At 32.0% G+C, this 21279-nt stretch overlaps 1 protein-coding gene across 2 annotated transcripts in view; it reads right to left on the reverse strand.

Annotated features, from left to right (window-relative positions):
* The window catches only part of CHD1 (chromodomain helicase DNA binding protein 1), a 68006-nt gene that overhangs the window by 30735 nt on the left and 15992 nt on the right, over positions 1-21279 (reverse strand). For both annotated transcript variants that reach the window (XM_058276623.2, XM_058276619.2), the window contains exons 3-19: positions 18403-18604; positions 17319-17429; positions 16408-16472; positions 14453-14602; positions 14049-14320; positions 12691-12916; positions 12238-12338; positions 11834-12012; positions 11364-11491; positions 10661-10877; positions 9922-10011; positions 8722-8912; positions 7841-8029; positions 5417-5579; positions 4536-4688; positions 2610-2681; positions 1894-2043 (exon numbers count right to left, since the gene is read on the reverse strand). In XM_058276623.2, coding sequence (XP_058132606.1) covers positions 1894-2043; positions 2610-2681; positions 4536-4688; positions 5417-5579; positions 7841-8029; positions 8722-8912; positions 9922-10011; positions 10661-10877; positions 11364-11491; positions 11834-12012; positions 12238-12338; positions 12691-12916; positions 14049-14320; positions 14453-14602; positions 16408-16472; positions 17319-17429; positions 18403-18604 — 2659 coding nt within the window. The remainder of the gene's footprint in view (positions 1-1893; positions 2044-2609; positions 2682-4535; positions 4689-5416; positions 5580-7840; positions 8030-8721; positions 8913-9921; positions 10012-10660; positions 10878-11363; positions 11492-11833; positions 12013-12237; positions 12339-12690; positions 12917-14048; positions 14321-14452; positions 14603-16407; positions 16473-17318; positions 17430-18402; positions 18605-21279) is intronic.

The following is a 21279-nucleotide window of genomic DNA, read 5'->3' on the forward strand; positions in this document are numbered from 1 at the left end:
CAACATTGAGTTAGTTGTGGGTTTTCCATATATGCCATTTATCATGTTGATGAAATTTCTTTCTATCCCTATTTTTCTACATGACTTTAGTCAAGAAAGGATGCTGGACTTTATCAAATGTCTTCTCCATCAATGGAGATGATCATGTGGTTTTTCCCCTTCCTTTGTTAATGTGGTATATTACATTAAAAACTCTTAGGCTGAACCACCCTTGCATACCTAGGATAAAATCTTGGTAATGGTGTATCATTCTTTCATGCTGTTGGATTCGATTTGAAAGTATACTGTTGTTATTCTGATACTTACAGGAGGAGTTAAAACAGTACAGTCGTATATTGAGACTACAGTACTATTGGGTTTTGCATTTACACTAAAGCCATTCTCATGTTTTTTCTTTCAACCTGCAGGACTCCCTTGAGTAATTATTGCAGGGCAGGTCTTTTGCTGAAAATCTGTTTCTATCTATCTATAATTATTTAAAATTTTCCCTTAATTTTGAAGTAGCTTTGCTGGATAAAGGATTTTTGGCTGGCAGTTTTTCACTTTCAGTACGTTAAATATATACTACTACATTCTCACCCTCTATGCTTTCTGATGAGAAATCGTTACTTAGTCTTATTGACAATAAATTGCTTGTGTGTGATGAACTGTTTTTCTCTTGTTGCTTTCAGATTTTCTATCACTTGCATTTGACATTCTGATTAGTATCTAAGAGTTTATTCTGCTTGGTATATGTTGTGCTTCTTGGACACATATGTCTTCCATAAGACTTGGGAAGTTTTCAGTCATTATTTCCTCAAATATTCTTTCTACCTTTCCCTTTCTTTTCTCCTTCTGGGACACCCTTGACACATGTTTGCGTGCTCTGGGTTTTCACGGAATCCTTGAGACACTGCTCAATTTTTTCTCTTCTTCTCCCTATATAATTTTAAGCATCTTGTGTTTTAATTCATTGATTCTTTTTTCTGCCTGTGTAAATCTATTTTATTCCTCTAGTAAATTCTTAATCTACTATTGTGCCTTTCATCTCCATCATTTCTATTACATTTCTTTTTTTACTTTCAAATTCTTCTTCTTCTTAATATCCTTTACCTTTTTATTCATTTTCCTTCCTCTCCTGGAATGGATTTAGGGGATTTATTTGACCTTCTTTGATTAGTTGCTCCAATTTCTGTGTATCATTTGAAGGTTTAACTTGTTTTTGTGAGTGAGCCATATCTTACTGTTTCTTAGTATGGCTTGTGATTTTTTTGCTGATGTCTAAGAATCTGATTACCTTGAGAGATAACTCTGAAGGTCAGTTTCTCTCTCTTGTCTAGGGTTTTATTGTTGACTAACTTTGTGTTAAGGCTCTTCTTTAAGTCTTGGTCCAACTTTCTCTAAACCTTTAGACAGCCCATGTTTAAGGGATCAGATTTTCTCTGCTCTTCTACATCTGATTCGTGCCTTGGATATGCAGTACAACCAAGGTATCAAAAGCATAACAAGTAGTTTTTCTCAAGTCCTTTTACATGTATAGGTGCTCAACAGTTGTATGCAAACTATAAAACAGTTGTACACAAAAGTCTTGAAAGCACACAGACAAAACATAGATTAACAGAAAGCACTGTGATTATCAAAAAAAGAGTTAAACAAGCAAACATATCATTAAAAATGTTTATAGTGTAAAACTTTGTATTTTACAGTTGTAAACTAATTATCAAAATTTAAAAATACGCAAATCCTATTTAGGTATATTATCTCAATTCTGTCAGACTGTGATAGGTGAGTAAAATGGTAAAATAAATAAATGGTAAAACGAACTCCTCAGTACCCTATCTGTTAAATGGCAACATGACTATGTTCAAATGATCTTCCTAGGAGAAGAAATCAAATAAGGTGAATAAAAAATACCTGCTTCTTTTGCCCAATTCGATGGGCTCTAGCCTGGGCCTGAAGATCATTTTGTGGGTTCCAATCAGAATCAAATATAACAACAGTGTCGGCAGAGGCTAAATTAATCCCTAGACCGCCAGCTCTTGTGGAAAGCAAAAAGCAGAAATCCTGAAATGAATTACAAACAGGCAAGATTTTAAATTCTTTTAAACTTTGACTGTGAATAATCAAAATGAGAATAATTTTATAATTGATTTGATTTTAAAAGACAATTTACCAATAAAATCAAAGGTAGTTTTATTAAAAACTACCTTTGCCTCTAGCAATGCCAAGCAACAACAAAAAAAGACTCAAAAATACAAATATGCTTGGGAATAATAGATACCAAATTCAATATAGGGTTATCTCTAACGAAAAAGAGAGGGAACAAAATAGGAGAAGGATGAGACCACAAATATATCTGTGAATTTATTTCTTTAAAAAACAAAAGGTACATATACAAAAAGAATTTAATGAAAGTGGGCTAATTTATTTTAAAGCAAATTAACTGCTCTATGGTAAAACAGTACTGATAAGAGTAGAATTTCAGATTTAACATAGAATATTAACTTAAAAATGTCATTGCCAAACCAAGCTGGCTAGCATCAATAATTTTGTAACAAAGTATATAGAAATTATGACAACTAAAAATGACGAAAATGTAAACATATTTACATTTTAAAAAGCATTCTTACCTCTGATCCTTCAGCATTAAAATGATCTAGAGCTTGTTTCCTGAGCTCCCCTTTTATAGATCCATCTAATCTCTAGAATAAAACACATTAAAATGCTGCATTTGACAGTAAAAATGTTAAAAAGCAATTAGAACCAATCATGAAGTTACATGAGTACGGATGTGTAACCTGCCCTTTACTAAGACTGTTAGGAGAGGAATCCAACAAAAGCCTTCCAGTTTATTCCGATGCACACCAAAATATAAGAATCACTGGTTTAGAGCATCACGGGCTGCTTGTATCTTATTCATTGGCTTCCTTGGGCAAGTGATGTGACTTTTCTGTGTCAGAAGCCTCCTCAGTAAAATGGATATTATAGTACTATCTCCTTCACAGAATACAGAGGGTATGAGAGAATGCAGTAAGGCACTTAACATGGTGTCTAGGGTAAAATGAGCATACTAAACATTAGCTATAAATAACTTTCACTCTAATTATATATAACTTTATAATTATTAACTGATTACAGGCTAGAAACAACTTGCCCATTATGATCCAAGCATTAAAATAATAATTTTTTGAAAGCTATAATGCTCACTTTTGCTTTGTTACTACATAAACTGTAGCTAGACTAAAAAGGAACTGAAAGAATGTTTTAAATAATTTATTCTCAGTAGTACTGTCTAAGGGAAATGGCCCAATTTGTCACCTATCATACATGGTAGGGAAACAACAAAGTCTAAAAAAAAATTATAAATAACATTTCTTTTTTTACTAAAACAAAAATTGCTTTAGTAAAAAAATTTTTTTTTAATTTAAATGATGCCATATCATTTATTTAGGCATAGCCTAAACTAAAAGAATGGGGAATATGGTGCTCTCTAAGAAGTTATTGTGGAATTAGACAAGATTAGACACAGGGAACTGAAGTTTATATCATCATTTCTGTACTGTTTTTTTGTTTGACCATGTACAAGTAACAATTTGTTTGAAAACAAACCAACAAACCAAATGATACACTTTCTAATTTTCTGCCCAAATGACTACACATTTCTCAATCATGTTTACATCACCAAACATCGATTCTTTATATAGCATTTATAAGAGTTTTAATGTTATATTTTTCATAATCACCTGCTTAATGCAGCCAGACCATACTGTAAGATCTAACAGAGCAGGAATTATGTATGTTGGGACTTACTGTTATAATTCTAGTATTATGCTGCCAGCACAAAATATACAACACATTTACAAGCTTTATATACTTAGTGCCTGCTATGTTCCAGGTTCCATTCATAAAACTGTCATAGGGCTCAAATTAATAGATGGAAAGTATTGAGAAGGGTACCTGACCCTAACATCACCCATCAAAATTAGTTTTAATTATGTTGAATGTATTTCAAAATAAATGAATAGATGAAAGGAAGATAAGCACAACCAGGTCCTCGGTAACTTCTCTAGTTGTCTTGTTTTAGTCAGCCAACTACTACGTATTAGAATAATAAGCACATCGATCATTAGAATCTTCAAAGGTCCTGGTCATTCCCAAGAATTGCTCTTTGATTTGGAGCTCTCTACCATTCAAATATTTTCTTTTCTCAAACTAAAGCCTAACACATAAGGCTGCCCTTTCAGATCTGTTCCACAAATGAAACTACCTTAGTCCAGTTGTAAAAATCTAAAGCAAGTATAGAGGAAAAGAGAAATACAGAGTCAAACAAAAATTTACAAAACAGAAAGAAAAATTGTTTTGCTGCCAAATGTAAGGTCAAGAAGAAATAAAAAGGTAATAGATTTCTTTTAAGCCTCTACAAACCAAAGAATTTTTTGAAACTAGTTTATAAAAATCTACATTTCATTTACAAAATAATGTCATAGGTACATCTGTAGAACATGCTCAGCAAGTAGATGACATTTTAAATCTAAAGAAACAAAATTAATGCTTACTTGAAAGGGGAACTGACGGTATTTCAAATATTCTGCAAGTATATCTAACATCCGCACCATTTGAGAAAAAATAAGAACTCTATTGCCTCGTTCTCTTAGGCGAATTAACAGCTTGTCAAGAAGAATCAATTTTCCACTACTACGGATTAAGTGCTAAAACAATAAATTACAACATGTTAACCAATCAATGAAAGGATAGTTCTACTTTAACACTCTATTTGCTTTAACTGCTTTAAATAAAGATTTTAAATTTTCATGTTCAAAATTTTCTAGGACTTTTACTCCTCTCATTCTATGATGTAAGCTAAAATTTTCCTTGCCATTTAACACAGAGGTTTCATTATATTTTCAGAGGAAAATGTACTGATTCGTTCTATTCACTCCCTATTATACTACTACTTCAAAAATCCTAGGAGAAAAAATACACTGGAAGAAGCAACAACTAAGCAACCAAAGATTTAAAAAGAGTAAGCAAATATGTTCTAATCACAAGTATTAGTCAGCAATCTTAGCACTTCAATGCATTACTGTGGCTGAATGGCAGTTGTGCCTTCACTCTTGTAATATGCCCTTTCAGAACTGATGGGAAGTTTAGAACTAAGGTCAAAATGCCCCAAGACTACCATTTGCTATATCATAAATTCAGCATAATCACTATTAGGGAAATACAATCCCAATATTGCATTTTTTTTTTTTAACACAAGAGTATACTAGGGGATTTTTGCTGGATAAATTACTACCAGCCCATGGTTAGACAGGTATATATTTCTAGAAGGTTGATCAAAATAATTCAATAAATTTATGAAAATCTTTATTATGAGTAAATATTTCTAGAACTGTTTTAACATAAAGTAAAAATACTTTAAAATTAAAATTCTTACTTGTAAGGCCTCCTGTTTATTATAGAATTCATTATTATCTGGTGGTTTAATGAGGTAGCAATGGTTACAACATTTCTTTAGCTCCATCATAATGTTCAAAAAGCCTGAGGTACTGCCCTTGGAACCTTTGCTGAGGGCTTTGTAATTCCTAGTTAAAATCCATCTTAAAATAAAAATCATGAAATGTTATTTAGCAGAACAAGCAATTACTGGGATGAATTATAAAACCATAAATAACAATCTAGCATCAAAGCAAAATTACATTATAAAACTCATAATTGGATATGCAAAGGACCAAATCATTTTCTTAACTGATAAGAACAAGACCACTTAACTTATGTGAACTCCTACTTCACACCAAAAAAGCTTAGTGTAACATAGTGAGAATACTGCATTAATTCCTTTTCTCAAAAATTTGCTGAAAAAATGGTCAATTGTATTATGTATCTTAACCTTCTTACTTCAGAAGTACAGATTTCATGTATTAGACAGGTAATTAAATTTTGCACAGACCTTAAAGACACATCATGAAGATACCTGGTTTAGCCACTGACTTCTCTAAATTACAATTATATAATACATATGCAAATTATGGCAAAAGTTTTGGTGGTATTTAATTATTCCAAACTATTCAAGAGTCTTCCTCTCAACATGATCGGCTCTCTCTTTTACCACCTTTTTTTGTTAGAAAGGACTTGGAAAGTCCAACTATCTAGTGTATATATCCTTTCCATATCATGCTTTACCATCAGTTATTCATAGCATTTCCCTAAAACTGGAATTAAAAACTAAATGAGATCCACAGTCAATGTCTGAAGCCACAGAAGTATCAGGGCTTAAAGGACAACTTTTTCTCAAAGAGAAAAAATTTCTTCTAAGTTTCCCAAGAGGTGATATTCCAAAACTTTTCACAGCATTTTTACAGTAGTATTTTATTAGCTTAGTGTTGGGGACTAGATCATGTAATCCATAAAAATATACTCAAATCTAATCCTTGTTTCTACACGTGTGAACCCATTTGTAAAGTGGGCCTTTAGATCATTATTTTAAAGTGTGGCCAAACTGAATCAGGTTGGTTCTTAATCTGTATTAATGGATACCTTATAAAAAGAGGAAATTTGGGTTTAGTCAGTAAGAGAAGAGTGACATGAAGAGGTGAGAAGTCAGAGAAGAGAGAGACAGTTCACCATGTCATAGAGGACTGCCAGCAACAGAACACTAATGACATTTAGAGAAAGCATGGCCATAACAATATTTTGATTCTGGACTTCTAGACTTCAAAACCACTAGACAATAAATTCCTGTTGATAGCCACTCATTGTGTGGTATTTATCACAATAGCCGTGGTAAACCAAGACATTTATTTATCAAACTACCTCTAAGAGTTTAAGTTGAATGTCTATAATATAGGATTAGCATTGAGAGGATTATAGGTGATTGTATCTTTTCTAATTTTCCTGGTTTTTCCAAACTTCCCACAAATAGAAAGCATTACATTTTTTTAAGAATCCCACATCAGTATTAGAATATTACCACTGTACAGCACAAAATACAAAGTACTACTCTCATAAATTAAAACCTGACTCTAAATAAGCACCTGGATTTACCTACCAAATAAAAGGAAACACAGGGAATATGTTATATTACTTGACAGGGATGTAATGTGCAAAATCTAGATTGTGGGAAAATTCTGTCTTCTACAATTTTGTCTTCTACAGCAAATAAATTTTAAGGGGAAAAAATAAAAAGGTATATCTATAGATAAAAGACTTAAAATTTAAGACTTATTTTTGTATATGTTTGAATTTTTCCAAATGAAAACCTAAAATCACATAATATATTTTAAAAATGGGACTTACAGATCTTATCATATAACTGCTTCTGAGAATTAAAATGGATATAGTAATGTATCTCATTTTATACAGTTAAATGTCTCAATAGATAATAGGAAAGATACTCCTTTAGAATCTTTGAAAAATTTTACTACATATATGTCATAAACAATTTACACAAAATGAGATTACTATTCTTCAAAAAGCAGAGGGGCCTAAATTTTTGTCTAAGTTTCTTTTTCTGACTTCTACCTCACTATTAATTGCAAAATGATCTTAACTACATAATAATGCCTTAATATCACAGAAATCTTAATACATAAAAGAAATCCTATATAAGGTAACAGAGTACAATATGAAAGAAAGCAATTAAAAAGACAAATCTTTTAGTTTTATGCCAGCCATGATCTTGGACATACCAGTGAATGTCTCTTTGCTCCATTTTGACATAGAACAACCTGTCATTAAACTGAAGAAATCATTACTGCTCTAAGACCTTATGAGGGACAAGACAGTGCTCTGTGATAAGGATGAGGATAAAGGAGAGATTTAGAACTAAGTGTTCACAACATGTGCTCTGTGCATAGCTTACTTGTAATATTGTTTTTGTAAAGCACTCATTTCCATTCTTAAAATTTGTTCAACCTTGGCAGGAAGAGATTTTTCCACATCTTTTTTAACTCTGCGTAATAGAAATGGTTCAAGCTCCTTGTGGAGACTTGCATAACCATATTCTCTTCCTTTGCCATGTTCTTCTTCAAAATCTTCCCAAGATGAAAACCTTTAAAATTTAAGAAAATGAAAGACTCACAAAAAAGAAGTATTAGGTGAGTTATATAGTCTTAAAAACATTTAGAAAAAAAATTAGACAAGTGTGAAACTCAATTTCTATACCACCATTGCGAACTCTCCCTCCCATGATACACAAATTATTTTTTAAATAAAATGAAATAAGTAGCTGTTTTATCTTTGAAAATAAGATGAAGTATTTTCAAGCATGGGAATAATTAATACTAAAATACTTCTCAAAAATTTATTTTTAAATTCTGAATCTACCAAAAAAAATACATGCACATGACCTTAGAAATAAGTATATTTATCCTTGGTCTAGGCTAGTTTTCTTTATTTAGAAAATAGGATTACTAGCACCTTGTTGTTGTGGTTGTTACTGCAACTGCTAAATTAAATGAACAGTTTTTCAAACAAGGTGTATCTTGAACACAGGCAACATCAACTTGTAATTCATTATACATGCCTATTTATTCACAAAATTGGAAAACTCTAATATTATTACAAATGTGAAGTATCCTACCACATTTCCTATTTCGCCCCCTTCTGAATCTGTTTTAGGACAACAAACAAAACCATTATTTTAGGGCAATAAAGCCTCTTATCAACCTTATTGCACACTAATTATTCTCCCCTTAAACATTAGCTTTGATTCAAAATTACCAATCACAAAATTTGTCTTACTTTTCTGGCATAATGAAATGTAGCAAAGACCAGAGTTCTTTGAGAGAGTTTTGTAGAGGAGTTCCAGTGATAAGAAGACGGTGATTGGATTTAAAATCTATTAAAGTTTTATATAGAAGGGAGTCATCATTTTTTAATCGATGTGCTTCATCTACACCTATAAATGCCCAATTCAGTCCTCCAAGGAATGCCTTTAGATAAACAGAATAACATATTTAAGAGAAAATATGATAGGTGAAAAATGTGATTCGAATTTAACATTCCCATTTAACTGAACCCAAATTATCAATGAGGCTAATTAAAACAAAAACATGCCATTTTAATACATTTTAATAATACATTTTAATAATAAAAATTATATATTACTTTCAAGATTTATTGAAATCCTCAAAGTAGTTCAACATGCAAAATAAAACTTTTTCTATGGACCTTAAAAAACACAGAATATCTAGTTGAGCTTTTAATTAGCTTATTTATTAATAATAAATGAAAAAAGAGAAAATAATATTTTAAATTTTTACAAAGGATTTTTAGCCTAAGCCCAATAGACACCTCTGTTAATGTCAATGTGGAAAAAAATATGACAGAATTTGGAACAGTGTCTTACTCCAAGCAGGGGTATAATTTACTGTATGACTTTTGTGGACTGTAAATCCTAATAAACTACTTGCATCTCTGACTTAAAACAGAGACAGACCTGCTTCTTGCCTACGTGACCCTAGGCAAATTCATTAACCTCTTTGAACCATGATTTTTTCAATAAAGTAAGGCAGATGGATAACTAAATGAGACAATAGCTATAAAGCATTTTTTGTACCATGCCTTACACAATGGTAGCTTAATCCTGTTATGTACCTTCCTTCTCTTCAGAGAGTTTACAATTCAACAGATATTATAACTAAACTGGTTTCATTTATAGCAGAAATTGGCAAATTTTTTCTGTAAAGAACCAGATGAAAAATATTTTAGGATGTGTAGGACAGTGTGTAGTCTCTGTCTCATGTTCAGTTTATTTTTATAACCCTTTAAAAATGTAAAAACCATTGCTCAGTCAAGGACCATTTTAAAAAGAAAAGGCTGGATTTGAGTCAGAGGCCAGTTTGCTGACTCCTGATTTAAATTTCCCTCTCATCATGTCAGCAATATATGGTCAAGGAAAAACAGATATAAACCAAACAGAAATGTATAAGTCACACATACCTTATCCTTCAATAAAATTTCATAAGTCGTTAACAGTATATTAAATTTTAACCGTTTGGTCTGGGGATGCATCCACTCATGTGTTCTTATCTGCCAAGAAATTTCAAAGACAATTTTAAGACCAGCATTAAGCCAATTTTACTCCTACTTTAATATCTAAAATAAAATTAAAATGCATTCAACAATCAAAAAAAAAACCTATGTATATGTTTACTTAATAAAATAGTTAACTATTATTTCTATAGTCCAACATGCAAGGCTAATCTTACTGAACACAATACAATTGCACAGCCAAACCTTCAAATAAATAAAATGAAGTCACATTTTTATAACTCACACCTTTCACGAAGAAAGTTCTTTTAACAAAATATAAGAGGTAATTCTTTTAATGTCATGAAAGTTATGGATAAAATGATGCCTAGGTTTTACTTCATAAGTGGGAGGGGGAATTAGTGTGTAGAAATACACACGAAACATAACTGGTTGTAAGCTAAAAATTATGACGCTGCAGGATGGGTACATGGGGGTTTGTTTCATTTCTGAAATTTCCAAGTTTGAAATGTATAAAATTTAACACTAACCCAAGAGTTGATTTTTATTATAATTAAACATGGACTGAGCACTTACTCTGTGGCCAGTTCTATGCTAGAAACTATGACCCTAAAGACAACCAAGATAAAATACTTGTCCTTGAAAACAAGTACGGCTGGATTTCTAAATTTGTGAAGAAATGACTTACCATGTTTCTACTGTTAATGTCACCTAAATAAACCACAGCATTCATCTGAGCAGCCCATGTCTGAATCTCCCTTTGCCAGGAAGTGAGAGTAGAGAGTGGTACTACTAATAGAAAAGGTCCGTACAACTGATGTTCATGAAACAAATAGTTCAGAAATGAGATCGTCTGTATTGTTTTTCCGAGGCCCATTTCATCAGCAAGTATACAACTATTTCCTCTACAGTTAAAAAAAGAAAAGAAAATCACATATGCAATAAAGACTGAAATTGTTACAAACAGACCTTTCTACATTACCCATTACGAATTTACATAAACAGTTAAATAAAATCAATACTACCATTGTTTAAAAAAAAATCAATACGATAGGTACTATATACCACATGCCAATTTTTAATCTATAAATAATAAATGTGAAGGCCACTGACTGAAGAAGTACTTAACAATTCACTAATAATAAAAGTAAGGAGAGTTTACCATTTTAGGCCAGAAGAGACAAAAAATAACGGTTTTATCTTTAATCAACTATGAGACAAACAATCTATTAGTGATAGAGTCCAGATATATTAAATAAGGAAAAAGTATGTGAGGGAAGAGTAGGAAGAATATAGGTGAAAATCTTTTAAAACCCTATTTCTAGTCAGAATCCTCTATCTGTAAAACTCTTTCTCTCTGAAATTAAACAGAAGATTAAAAGTATACTCACTTGCACCAAGAGTGAGCTAGCCAATTTAAACCATTCAGTTGATAATCTCTTAATTCTAAACCTTCATGCCCTCCAATATAGGATGGTTGCTTCTTCAGCGCTACAAATCTTGGCCTTTGTTTTAATACCTTTAGTAGATACAAATGTTAATATGCAGGATTATTAAATATAAGAAATGATATTAAGTGATGAAGATCTTTTTTATCACTATATATTTTGAGTACACACCTCTAGTTTCCAAGGAATTTTCCCAATTAGATCTCCCCATTCCACTCCCCACAACCACCAACATGACCACCACCAATTTAACATCTTTCTGTCAATAGAGTGCCACACCTATGATTATACAGCAGTTTAGGAGCATTGTTTTCTGTAAACCCTACCAACCAAATACACTTAGCCTATTTGAAATCAGGATCCAAGATGTATAAATAAACGTTCAATAATTAAAAATGTCAAACAATACTCACTTTGCAATCTTTAAAAGGTGTGGTTTTTGACTGATTCCTGCTAAAATACTCATCTATGCATACTTGAAACTTTTTGGAAATAAGAGCTCCATCTTCCCAGCTGCACTCTGAGTATGGAAGACCCTGCCATTTGCAATAATAATCAGGATAACCAGCTGCTGACTTTTGATTGGAATGAGCTGTGAGATAAATCAGGTAATTATTTTATATTTTTTACATTTAATCTTAGAGGCATAATTCTTAGAACAGACTAAACAAGTAAAAACTAGCCTAGATATAATTTACAATAGTCTATTTTATTAAAAGCAAACGATGCTTTTTAATGTGTAAACAGTATTTATAAATTTTTTGGGATGATTCCAAGTATAAAAAGAAAAGTTTAATTAGAATAATTTATTACTGACCAATTATTCGCTCCACTATTTGATACTGTTTATGTAGATCATCTGTAAGTTCTTGCTGGCAATTATAATATTCCACATCTTCTGGAGAAGCATTTTTCAACCTGAAAATTATATTTATTAATCCAAGAACAGACTTCTAAATCTAAACAACCCAATCTCTCAAAACATCATTTGTAGCACACCTTCTGTTTTGCCACTTATCATATGGGCCAAGACTGAACAAAGAAATTGAAACAGAAATAAAGTAAAACATCATTAGTTTTTAATTCCCCAAGTTTTTAACTTACAATGAGAAACATTCTATGTGACTGTTATCAGAGAGAGTTTTAGCTATGGCTACCCCTAAAACTTTTAACTTTTGAGTTTCGACAATGTATTCCTTTTTTTAACAAAAAAGTTTAATAATTACCTTTGAACAATAAAAAAATTTAGTATACAATAAAGCATACTTACCATCTTTTTGTTTCCTGATCTTTTTTCTTATAATTATCCAATTTTTTCATTCCTCTAACATTCTGCTGCTTAAGGGTTTCTTCTGTCTCCCAAGTATTGTGGATATGGGACCATCCTTTCCATTTAATTAAGTACTGGATCTCCCCTGGTTCCTTGTTTTTTTCAAATCCTGCATTTGGATCACCATCTGCTTCAACTGCATAGATGGTTGTAGTAGCACCAGTAGCTGAAAGCAAAAGCACAAGAGCTTCCATATAATGGTTATAAGATTATTTCCTTTCAACTCAAAAATTCAGAAATAGTAATATAAAAGGCGTACTTTCTTAAGTAAATAAACTCCATATTAGGGTACAGGAATTTATAGGTTATATTACACACATATATAAAAGGAACTCAGCCTTTAAAAAGGCTTAAATTATGGAATTTTAAAACTAAAAATACTTTAACACATTAATTTAATCCCCTCAGTTTTAAAATTAGAAAAACCAAGGTGCAAAGACAGTGGAACATGGATGATCATACAACAATTACAGAAACATTATTAGACGGGCTAGAAATCAAAATACTTAAAAATCATCTTTAAAAATGACATGTCAAGGGAAGCGGATTTGTCCCAATGGTTAGGGTATCCACCTACCTCATGGCAGGTCCAAGGTTCAAACCCAGGGCCTCCTGACCTGTGTGATGAGCTGGCCCACGTGCAGTGCTAATGCACACAAGGAGTGCCCTGCCACGCAGGGGTGTCCCCTGTGTAGGGTAGCCCCATGCACAAGTAGTGTGCCCCGTAAGGAGAGCCGCCCAGGGTGAAAAAAGTGCAGCCTGCCCAGGAATGGCACCGCACACGTGGAGAGCTGACACAGCAAGATAACTCAACAAAAAGAGACACAGATTCTGGGTGCTGCTGACATGAATACAAGCGGACACAGAGAGCATATAACTAGGAGGCAGGGAAAGGGGGGAGAAATAAATAAAAAAATTAAAAAAAAAAAAAAAAAAAAAGACCTATCAGGGTAAATAAATATAACCTATATATTTGAGATGGAAAGAAACATTTTCAAAAATCCTAAGGGGTTTGTGAAACTAAAAGTACCTAAAAAAGCAACTGCTCGCACAAACTCAAATTACACAAGTTAGAGATTTTCTAATTATCCACAAAATATGAGGTAGTGTCAAGTGGATATTTTCTGGAAGACGATACTAAGGCTAAATTTATTTTTTTTTAGCAAGAAACTATTTTTAAATATATATATCTATAGAATAAAACCAGCCATTTTCAAAACTGGAAAATCATCAAGAAATTCTTTACTATTTACTATATGTTGTTTAAATAGCCAAATAAAATATTTTTAAAAAACTACCTCCTTTTCTCCCAATCCGACAATCCATAAACCTTTCTATTGTTTCAAATTCCTCTTCCTCAGGCTGAGGAACATCTTCTCCACAGACTTCCAATAAGTCATCAGAATCAGTTTTCATTTCTTCATCTTCCTTATAGCTAACATTGACAGTTGCTTGGCGACGAGAACTTCTTTTATCATGATCATAATCTTCATCATCATCATCCTCCTCAGATGAATCAATCTGTCTCTTTTTTTGTCCAGAAATCTTTTTTGCATTTTTGGACTTAGTTCTAGAAAGGCAGGGAAAGATACAGGTGTTTACAGAAACACTGGCAAAAATAAGACCTGAGAAACTATGTACAAAAATAACAAATACTTTCCATAGCAATTTCTGTGTCAAACTGAGAAAAAACTACATTTACCTATTTTGAGGTTTTCTGCTTTTAACTTTGTTTTTTGGCTCATAATCAGACTCCGTTTCATCACAACTACTTTTGTCTCTTTCTTCCTCAGATTCTGAATCTGAACCAGACTGTGATGGAGATCCTGACCCAGACATTTGCCAGTCTTCACTATATTTGTATAAAAATACATATATAAATATTATACACACAAAATAACTCTTACATCATATAGCAAATTTTGTCTATAAAATATAAAAATAACCAAATCAACCAAATTACATGCCAATTAATAGGAAATATTACTGAATTTACCCTTACTAAAAATACTAAATGTCTACAGAATAACTGCCATTTCTTACATAACCTTGAGTTTTGTTAGCCATTTGGTTTACTTGAACAAATTTCAAATACAAATGCTTTTATTCTGATTTTCGTTGCAGAAGAAAACATTATGCTAGTTTAAAGAACCATAGGTTAATATTTAAAGTCTTTTATAATTACTATATTCAGGCTCTCAAAAAAGATTCGAATGTCTTTCATTTTAATTTTCTAGAAACTGATTTTTAAAAACAAACCTTTTGAAACTGATTTTTAAAGCAGTGTACGTTTAAGGGAAAAAACTTTAATACAGTACAGAAACATGCAAAGATAATCAGTCCATCTAAACCAACATTCAGTGATTTCCTTACCATGATTACTATCTTAATCTATACCATTCCAATCAACACAGAAAAAATCCTGGGTATACATGTTGCTACCATATAAAGTTCAAATGAAAAATACACACTGAATTCTTACTTAGTCCTAGTTTCACAGTACTGCTTCTGTTCCATTGCTCTGCATCTCTTGTATCAACTATATTAAGAGTTACGAAAGCAAGCACATATGATAAAATCTGGTGTAAGGTAAAAACAAAGAAGCAAATTCTCTTTTACTTTGAAATCTTTTCAGAGTTTGCACACTGAAAGTAGCAATTAAAAGTAGCAACAGGCAGCAAAAACAGAAAACGTCTCCACTGAAATTATTAACTATAAATTATAGTTTTAGTATCAGAACAAGTCTATCCATCATCCTAAATTACTTGTTTTTAAAAAGTCTTTGCCTGCACCCATGTTAAATTTAGAAATTAATAACTTAGTGAAAGAGTTAGACAGAGGATGAGACAGTTTTTGAAAATGTAATTAATAAACTGGAAAATAGATCTCAGGAAATTAACTAGAATGTAGAATAGCACTAAAGGGATTAAAATCATAATTAATTCAGTGACACGGAAGATAGAGTAGATGATCCTCTATATATCTATTTAATAGTAGTACTAGAGAGACTTATAGAACAAGAAAGAAAATATGCAAAGGTACAATGACTGATTTTCAGGAACTAATTAAAAATAAAAATCCTCACATTAAAGATGCTTAAGTCCTGTGGGATAAACAAATCCAAACCTAGACACACCTAAGTGAATGAGCAGAATATTCAAAACAATGGCACAATGTTTTTGAAGTATGAGAGGGAGCAAAAAAAGACCATCTAAATGTATGAGCTGAGCATACAAAGTACTCTAAACACTTTCTGGACCAAAATCAGCATGACTGTAATGAGTGAATGTCTAGAAAGGTTCTAGGGATAAAGCAAATTTCATATGCAAGTGAACAGAACGGATAGCTATTAATAAAAATTAATAGAATCACCCAAATACAGTTATCTACTGGTCCTTGCACTGTTGTTTCCCAAGTTAGGATTTTCTCATATTATGACTAAGTAGATCTTTGAAGTTTAAAACAGGTGACACAAAAACCACAGATGGTCACAGAAAAATATTAAGGACTAATGGTTTGAATTAACTTAATAAAATGAATAAATGTCACAAACTACAGATTTATAAAAGTATACTTTTGGTATCAATTTCCATGAAGGAAGAAATATAAAAGCATTAAGATTTTCCTGATATGAAAAATCAGTTAAAATTGACATACTCTTTATGCTTTTTCCTTTTGACCTCATTTGATGAGTCATCAGAATCTTCACTACTAGCAGAATCCTGTAAAGAAAAATATCATTAATGATTAGAATTTAACCTAAAATCAATTTTTACTTGCTATGCTACTGACCATTTGTTTCATTAACAATAAAGACTTTTTTTCCTTCCATGTTATATTTAAACCATTAGTAAGCTTAAAATAATTCAATAGCTTCATTTAAAATTATGATAGCCAGCGAAATTAGCCAAGTATCTTCAGGTAAGCATCACAAAATCAGCATTTTGTATAAAACCTTAAAATTTACCCTCTCTGGAGACAACACTGTTGCCTGGTATGCCTACAAGGAATCTTGGTTGTTGGTATGTCAAATTTTGATTAAATATTTTCCCCCCATTAGTTTTTGATATAGTTCCTTCCTAATGTTTTATGCAAACACACATGTATGTCATGTGAGCACACAGAGGAACTACATTGTTAACAGCCGCTTATCATTTTAAAGATGTATGTTGAGAATTCTGTTGTTAATATTCTGTGCAAATATGACTTAAAGGAATAATATTCTTTCATATGTGTGCATATATGTATGGATGTATATGTATTTAATTATTTTCCTAATGTTTCATGTTTGTTTCTATTTTGCTAGATTTAGCCTGTCTCTAGTTTCTGGCATTTGCTAGATGAGAAAATGCACACAAATTTTTCACCGCTTATTCTGATTAATCCCCAAAAGTGGAATTATTGGATAAAAGTGTATCATTATTTCAAGGTTCTTGATATAACTCATTAAATATAATTGTTCCTATGTACAATTTCAAAGCATTTATTGTTTTAGTAATTTCATAAATATTTATTTAAATGATTAGTTGTCATGTCTTATTTAAAAATATTTCATAATGAAAACTCACCTCTTCTGATCCACTATTTGATGAAGCTTGAAGTTGCTGCTGCTGCTGTTGCTGCTTCTTGAGCATTGCAGATCTCTGTACAGCCAGAATACTAGGGCTAGATTTCCAGAACTGTAATAGAAATCTACAGTGAAGGCTTAAGTATAATACCTTATCATTGATATAATTAAAATAAAATGCTGAATTTTGGCTGTATATATAAACATTTATAGTCAATATCATCTTTGGTGTTGAATATTATTTTCACAAAGTGATAAATTCTTTATCAATGCTATTCAAAGGGCAATTACCTATTTTTTTCATCATTGTAAGGTGAAAATGAAAAGCTTACATCAGAATGTAAATCAACTGTTACTAAAGCACATTGTTTTAGTTTAGCTGACTTTTTGTTTGGTGGTGTTTTCTTTGTAGCAAGATTTTCTTCCCCAATTGTTATATTCTGGCCCAAGCATCTTATCTCATCATGGTTGGTACTCAAAATATCTTACGTGATAAATATAGACAAAATGTTAGTATATTATATTTTAAACAGGATGTCCTTTAAGCTATTCTCCAAGTATTTGTTAGGAAGCACAATTTCATTACATTCTTCTGCTATTAGCAGAAGTACCTTCTTTGAACATCTTGAAAGTAAGGTATAGACTGTAAGATTAACAAGTGGACCTCACAAATTTATGACGCTCAATATTTATGAAACTCGACTCTCTCTGCCTAGAGGGGCCCTTACCAAACCTTGGTGTGTATTTCTCTTTCCCTACCATTTCTCAGCAAACTCTGTTCTTTCCCCTATTTCCCAAATAAATTATTTTTACTGGCCTTAATATATATATATATTTATTTATGGAACTCAATTCTAAAAAAAGGCAGAAATTTTTATTTTGTATCTCTTAATTTTGTATTTGTGTATTCCAAGCAATTCATCTGCAGATATTTAACTACAACATATGAATGACTAAAAGTAAATTTTAATGTTTAAAATGTTTTTTGATTTTCCTAAAAGCCAGGTTAAGAATACTATAAAGCAGTTCCATAAATTTTCCCAAAGTAAGACAAGAAATCTTTAATTGGATACTTTATTTATTACCTCAGCTCCATCAACTTTCGGTGGTTTTGCTTGTACTTTGTTTTCTCGGGAAGTGTCTGACTCAGATTCTGACTGACTGCCTGATTCAGATCCAGAGTCAGAGTCACTGCTACCCGTCTGGCTACTGCTTCCATCACTACTGCTTCCAGAACTCGAACCAGATCCAGAGCCGGAAGCTGACCCAGAATCATCATCCGACTGGCTACAATTTGAAAATAAACTGATTTCAAAGAAAATACTTAAAATTTGAAATTAACCTATCATTATAATTGACAGTTGACAAATGCAGTAAAGTTTTGGCTAAACATAAGCAATACAATTAACATCTTCATGAGCAAAATCTACCAAATACTGGATCCTGGGATAGGAACTTGGGAAAACAAGAAGTTAAAGCCATGGTCCCCCTACTCTTAAAGACTACAGAGTTGTAGTAATTATAAAATAGGAATTGTGTGAAGAAAAGGTTAAACATGCTGAAAATTCTCACAGAAACAGGTAGAAACTTAATTGTTAGGTTAATTCCATTTTATAGCTCTATTCTGGCAATGTGGGAAAATGTAATTTATAATTATTAATTAAGTTATAATAAATTATAATTAAGAAAAATCAGTAATACTACTTCTCTTGGAAAATCATTCATATTTCTCATGGTTCCCCAGTAATAAATCTGAAATAGCCATTTCTCACAATCTTTCCTAACCTCTATACATATACATGTAAAATCAATTAACAGTTCACTGAGAAAATATCTTTTTCCATTACTAATACTCAGTCCAAGGTAGCCTAGAAATGGACTGAATAAAATTGACTTTGCAAATTAATATTACCTCCAAGGTTATTTGTTTACATTGTGTTTATACTAGAATTGTTGAAAACCGTGCATTAAGTTTTTGGGACATGTGGCAGACTCGGTTTTTCACATAAATTATAGGGCTTGACAAGGAAACCAGTTTATGTATAATAGCGCAAAAACACAAGCTTCCTGTCATCTGCTGTAATTTCTATCTACACCACAAGATGGAGGTATTACTCCATGAAAACAGATTGCAAAGCTAAAAGTAATCATATTTCTCATGTTGTAGAGCAAGGAATTAACTCTTTCTTACTGGAAACACAAAAGTTTACATGAAGATTGTTTTTATTCTAAAAGACAGATATAAGTTAAAATGTTTAGCATAAAGTGTGGATAAAAACACCCTTTTTTTAGGATGTAGAAATCTAATGGAATGTTTAACAGAAAGTTTTAATAAATAAAAATTTGTCTCTTAGAGGCTATGACAGCACTCATTTTTGCCACTATTTATACCCTCAGATTACATGGTTCTGAGACATAAAAACAGCAAAGTACCTTTTAAGTTTTTAGAAGAATGATGGGTCCCTGAAGAAAATTTTTAGGAAGAATATGAGAAAAGATATTAACCTTACAAAGAATTTTATCTTTCCTTTAACCCACTTGGAAAGAGAAATCTTTCATTTATTCAATAAATTCTACTGAGTACTACCATGTGTTAGTAGGCACCGGAGAGATAGAATGAAGTGAAAGCAAAATTCTAGTCATTAAAAAACTTGTAACCTGGTATAAGGAAATAGTCGTGTAAACCAATACATACCATTTTATGTTATGTTTAAGATATTAGATCCAGGTGTACTGGGGAGTACTAAAGATACAACCAAGTCTGGTACAGTAATTAGGGAGTATCTGGAAGAAAGTGTGGTACAACTAATTCTTCATGAAAGAAGAGTTAAGCAGACTGGGTAGTGCTTTAAATGACTCTAAGCTTCTTGAGGGCACTGTATATATTTTCCAGAGAGCCTACCACACTACCTTACTCAAGTGGGTGCTCAATAAATACTTGAACAGAAGATGTGAACAACTGAATTTTGGAGACCATCATGGGTCTAAATTATATCCTAACCAGTCATTCCAAATGGACAATAAAAACTGTTAACAGATCAACACTCTTACATGAACGCAGGAATTTTTCTTTTTACATTCTTTACACAATAGCAGTTCGGTGTGGAAAGCAAAGCAATCACAAATCTGAGGCTAGGCCACTCTAATATTATAAATTTATCAGAATGTTTTTGCTTTGAGTATTAGAAATATATTTTAATTGTTCTTTAGTAGGACTAAGAATATGCAAAGAATAAGACAGATCTCCATACACCTGATACCTGTATCAGAATGATCCCTAGGATATAGTTAAGTAAAAAAAGCAAGACAGAAAATGTTTATGGTACCTACTGTAAGAACCAGAAAGATAGCAGCATGAGAAGGACTGAGCATAGCCTTTTATTACTGGATTTGAAGATGGAGGAAGGGGGACAAGCCAAGGAATATGGACAGTCACAAGAAACTGGAATGACAGGAAAATATTTTTCCCTAAAGCCTCCAGAAAGGAATGCAACCCTGCAAACACCTTGAATTTAGCTCAGTAAGACCTGTTGGACTTCTGATCTACCAAAGTGTATTGTGTTAAGCTACTAAATTTGTAGTAATTTGTTACAGTAGCAACAGGAAACTAATACACCACTTTTGCCCCAGTCATAAAAGAATTAAGTCAGTGGATAAAATTTTATTTTTTCTTATAAATATTCTTTGCATCGTTGATGCTGTTACTGCCCTGTCAGCTAGTGAATGCTGGAGAGCAATAATAAAAAAATCAAACAGATAGAGAATTGCTGAATCATCTGGCAATCCCACTACTAGGAATATATTCAGAATAACTGAAAACAAAGACGCGAACAGGTAACGTGCACATTGATGATCAAAGTGGCATTATTTACAATTGCTAAAAGATGGAAACAGCCTAAAGTACCCATCAACTGATTAAAGAACAAAATGTGGTACATACAAATGATGGAATATTATTCAGC

Source organism: Dasypus novemcinctus, chromosome 2 (assembly GCF_030445035.2).
Source record: "Dasypus novemcinctus isolate mDasNov1 chromosome 2, mDasNov1.1.hap2, whole genome shotgun sequence".
In the NCBI taxonomy this organism is placed as follows: Eukaryota; Metazoa; Chordata; class Mammalia; order Cingulata; family Dasypodidae; genus Dasypus; species Dasypus novemcinctus.